General features: G+C 36.1%; 1 protein-coding gene across 1 annotated transcript in view; it reads right to left on the reverse strand.

Moving 5' to 3' along the window:
• Positions 1 to 5,338, reverse strand: part of TMPRSS11D (transmembrane protease, serine 11D) — a 72,522-nt gene that overhangs the window by 8,679 nt on the left and 58,505 nt on the right. Inside the window, exon 6 of the mRNA XM_006873781.1 lies at positions 4,640 to 4,817. Within this exon, the coding sequence (XP_006873843.1) occupies positions 4,640 to 4,817 (178 nt within the window). The remainder of the gene's footprint in view (positions 1 to 4,639; positions 4,818 to 5,338) is intronic.

Genomic DNA, 5,338 nt, shown 5'->3' on the forward strand with positions numbered 1-5,338 from the left:
TATACAGGGTTGCTATATGGTGGAACTGACTCAGTGGCACTCAACCACCACCACCAACCAATACAGACATGAACAAATATTTTCAATGTTTGATATAGAACATTCTTGTAGAAAATACGAAAAGCCTCTGTAAATAAAACATAAAATGCAGGAAGACTATTATAAAATACAAATGGCTATTAATGGGCAATTTATGGAAAGGGTTGTTCAAACAGCTAATAGATATTTGAAAAGAAACTCAAACTTACTAATAATATGAGAACTTCAAATAATAATAATAAGATTCAAAGTTATATTAAAGAGGATGATAAAAATTAGGAGAATAAAACCAAATGTTGGTGATGAGTTTGGATTTCTTTTGTATTATGGGGGGAAATGTTATAGCCACTTGAGATAGCATTCTGTCCCTTTGGAAAGTATTTAGTAGACTACCTATGTACTTCTGGATACATATCTCAAAGAAATACCTAAAGTTTCTTATGAAGATTTATGTTTGTATATGTTCTTTGTGGCAGTGGGATGTTGGAACAACCTAGTTAGATAAATAGAAAAAATGGTGGATGCATATTATGGTACAGTGGACTAGATGAAAATTTCCAGAGTTGAGTGAAAACTGTAAGAAAAAATGAGATTTATTGTGCAGTGCTTCTTAAACAAATTAACTGTATTTACACACCATAACGTAGGTTCTGGTATAGGTTTTGCAGGTTTTTGTATTTTAAAAGACACATTTTGAATATACTAATGTGAGACTCATATGAGGAGACCATTTGGAAGAAGGGTCCAAGAATGAGAGGAGAAAACAAAATCGAGAGAATGATCTCATACATACTGATAGAATAAGGATCTGTGACTGGATGTAACAAAATAACAAAGAGTATTTTGGAGTTTGGATAGTGAATTTATAGAGAAATAATAATTATATGTTCAAGAAATGTTTATAAGGTATACTAAGGAGCCCTGGTAGCACAGTGGGTTGTGCGTTGGGCTGCTTACTGCAGTTCAGCTGTTGGAATCCACTAGCTGCTCTGCAGAAGAAAGGTGAGACTCTCTGTTCCCATAAAGAAATCCTAAACAGGGTTGCTCTGAGTATGGACTGACTTGATGGCACATAGCAGCAGAAGCAGTTTGTGTAAGAGTGAATCCTCATGGAAAATTTTTAAAAAGTTTAACTACAGCAAATCCATGATTTTATATTCAAGTTCTTTTGTTCAGAATCTTTACAGAATATTGTTCCTGAATTAAAGTGATATTGTAAAGACTCTAAAGAGATCCTCCTTTGCTTTCTTCTCTTCTTTCTTTTCTCCCTTTCTTTCTTGTAGAATGTGAATAAGAGCATAGTTTAAGAACCAGATAGATATGGGTTTAAATCTTGGCTATGCCACACATAGGGTCATCATGAGTGAGAATTGACTTGATGGTAGCTAACAATAACATTCCATATACTGGTGGTGATGGTGGTGGTGGTTATGTGTTGTGGAGTTGGTTCCAACTCATAGCGACCTTGTACAGGGTTTCCAAGGCTGTAAATCTTTATGGGAGCAGAAAGCCTCATCTTTCTCCTGTGGAACAGCTAGTAGTTTTGAGCTGCTGACCTTGAGGTTCGCAGCCTGACTTATTACCACTATGCTACCAGAATTCCTTACACATGCTATTTAGGGTAAGTTAATTAATTTCACTGATTTTCAATTAATATAGATAGGAAATGTGATTGATAACATCCTCTCATATAACTTCAAGTATAAACCGAGGCAAGTAAAGTGTGCTGAGCACAATGCTTGGCTCAAAGTAAACACCCAATAAAGACAGCTGTTATTTTCATTAATTATAGTTCAACACTCATTACTAAGTATAAAAGGAATTGTATAAGGAATAAAAAATATTAGTAACTTATGATCTCTGCCCTTGAGAAACTCCATACATTTGTGGAGAGGACTAACAGACAAATGAGCTATAATAAATCTCAGAGATTACTGTTTAAGATAGGTAATCACATTTCTGTTGGAACAGCATGGGAAGGGAAAACACATTAGGGAAAATTTCACAAAAAATACAGCAATTCCCTTAAGAGGGTTTTGTCATTTCTATACACCTTGATATAGGGCTGGTCATGCCCTAAACAGACCCTCATTGATAGGCTTTCAGTACCAATTGGGTGTAGCTGGGAATCTACAGAGGGGAGGCTGATATGTGGTTTATATGATATGTCAGCTCTAGTGGATTAATCTTGGTAGGGACTTAAAGCATTTGAAGAAGCTGAAATCAAGGATTTCCTGACCTAAATCATGCATTTCTTTTGTAATTATTGGTGACGTTTATAGCTGTGGTTTTCATTAGAGTCATATTCTTTATTTAGATTTTGTTCAGGTCTGGATAAGGATCAGAATAGTACTGTGTGTTCTATACATACTTGGTTCTATTAAGTGCCTGCATAATCCAGGCATTGGCATTTCTGGTTCCCATAGTCTGGAGTGACTGAACTACATTAGTGCCTTTCCTTTTCATTGACCTTTTAGATGGCAATGAAAATAGCAATGCACTGTAATTTTTTTCCTTGAAGTATCTGAGACATAACAATAAATCAGAATTTAGCTAACTCTGGGAACATTTTTAGAAAAAAAGTTCAACTTTGTTCACTATTATAGGATAGCTATCAAAAAAAATTCAGAATAATTTAGGATTTCCTAACACTTTTATATTTCCAGAAATTGTGCACTAGTCTTGTTAATCTCGACTCCTTCTTAATTTAATTTAAAGAACACTTTTTTTTTTTTTTTTTAAACAAGCACTATGCTATGAGGTTATTGATGTTGTTGTTAACTGCCATTCAGTAAGTTCCAATGCATACCAACATTGTATAGGATTTCTGAGGAGTGGCTGGTGGGATTGAACTGCCAATCTTGTTGTTAGCAGTCCAATGCTTATCCCACAGCACCACACCAGGAGTCCAGGTTATCAGGCGGTGTTCTTAAATATGCAAAAATGTCTTGGAAGCCAGTAAATGTTTAATAGAATTCCAATAAGAAGTAATGGCTTTTGGAAGGGGCATTAATATTTCAGGGAGAGAAAAGAGATTGAGCAAATATTCATAGTTGAGAAAGTTAAGTAGAGTCTAGCAGAGAAAAATAATAAGTGACTAAAATTCAAGGTTCATGCTTTGAGAAATACATCTAGACATTTTTCTGTGAGAAATATATGCAGACGGATCTGTCTGTGAAGTGCTTTAGGTACATGACAAAGAGGTTGAATTTTAGACATGGTGAGGTATGGGGAGTCTAAGAGAATAGATTCGATTAGAGTTCAGTTTGCTATCACTTTTTTAAATGAAATTTTTGAGTTTAGTTCCATTAGAAAACAACTGTTAGACTCTAGGTTGCCCCACAAATAAGGTAAGTCTGAACCTAACAGGTTTTCATCATGCTGAAGTCTAAAAAAGTCCTTTTCTGAGTAATAATGACTTTTTCTTTGTATTCATGGATAAAAATTATGCAACTTATTCCACTACTGACAACTTAGGACCCTAGTGTTAGCAATTAATTTTATTTATTAAATTTATAATTTAAATAATTTTTAGCCTCCAGTCACCTTGATTAAGAATCCTCTGAACGTTGTTTAAATTATTTTTATTTATGATACTCACTGCAATTGATGATTATTTTTGTGATATGTATACCTCCAATATAGAATGTATGCTCCCTGAAGGGAGTTGTTGTTAAGTGCTATTGAGTTGGTTCCTACTCACAGTGACCCTACATAGGATTTTCAAGGAGTGGCTGGAAGGTTTGAACCACCAACCTTGTGGTTAGCAATCCAGTGCTTATCCCACAGTGTCCTCATGTGGCGCTGTAGGATAAGCACTGTACTGCTAATCACAAATCCAGCAGTTCAAGTCCACCACCCACTCCTTGAAAACCTTTTACAGGGTCACTTGAGTTTTAACGGACTCAATAGCACTTAATTATAACAACAACAATACACAACACAGCTCATGGTAGATGCTAAATGATTTTCTGAAATAATAAATTGAATAAATTAAGTAGCCCACTACTTGGGGTAGTCTGTAGGTCAGCCATTAACCTACTGATAAAGTAGAATGATATAATGAGCAAATCTCTTGAAACGATTCATTTTGCTAACATTTAACATATATTTACATTGTTGTTACGTGTCATTGAGTTCCTGACCCATAGCGATGTATATGGTTTAGTATTGTATAAGGTTTCCAGGGAGCAGCAGGTGAGTTTGAACCACCGACCTTGTGATCCAGTGCTTTATTCCACAGTGCCACATCAGACCCATATTTACAGCTTACAAAATTCTATTAAGATATTATGCCATCATTTATAATATTGTCCCTAATTAAAAAAAAACATGAGACTTAGAGAAGTTAAGTAAATTTCCTAAGTTTTTGTAACTACTGCTTACACAGTCTGACATAAATCATTGCAACTCATCACGATGCTATATTATTGTTACCTGGAATAGAGAAATATTGCCATCATGGATAGGAAGAAACGATTAATTCATTTTTGAATTGAATTATTGTTGGCTCAATGCAGTCATGTCTAGTCCTAGGGGTAGTGGGTAGAATTCTCATGTACATATTTATTCTAATGGTTCACAGATGGCAGATGCTCACCGTCTGAAGCAATGGGCCGCTGTCAGGATCCAAGTGTTACTGATCAGGATGCCTCCGCAGTGATGAACTTTACTGAGCTGTAGACTGACTTGCCACGGCCAGTCTCCTTCCTCAGCCTTAGAGCCTCCAATGATTCTCTCATCAGACAATGTTATTAGGTCCCGACGGGCCCCACATTCTAATGAAAAAAAGTGCATTAATGCATTGGGAAGATCATGACTTGTTTGCATTTGAGAGATAGTACAAAAGTTTCCACATTATGGGTTTTTATTGTTATTTTTTATTATTTTGTCTTTCCCTTCATCTTTTCCTCCTCCCGTACCACTGCTTCATCTACAAGTCACACATTTGTAGGGATATATTCTTCACCATGACATGCTAGACTTTCCAAAATTTTGATTTTAGAGTACATACATGAGCTCTGGTAGCGTAGTGGTTACGAATCAGACTGCTAACCTCAGGGTCAGCAGTTCCAAACTACCAGCTGTTCCACCGGAGAAAGATGAGGCTTTCTGCTCCTGTAAAGATTTACAGCCTCGGAAACCCTGTACAGGGTCGCTATGAGTCGGAAGCGACTCCACGGCACATAACAACAACATGACTACTATTGCCTAAGCCAAGCAGGGGTGGGAAAACTTTTTTCTGCCAAAATTTATAACATCAGTTGTGGGCCATACAGAATTGTTGTTGCTAAGTGAC

The sequence above is a fragment of the Chrysochloris asiatica genome, unplaced genomic scaffold, assembly GCF_000296735.1.
Source record: "Chrysochloris asiatica unplaced genomic scaffold, ChrAsi1.0 scaffold00254, whole genome shotgun sequence".
Lineage (NCBI taxonomy): Eukaryota > Metazoa > Chordata > Mammalia > Afrosoricida > Chrysochloridae > Chrysochloris > Chrysochloris asiatica.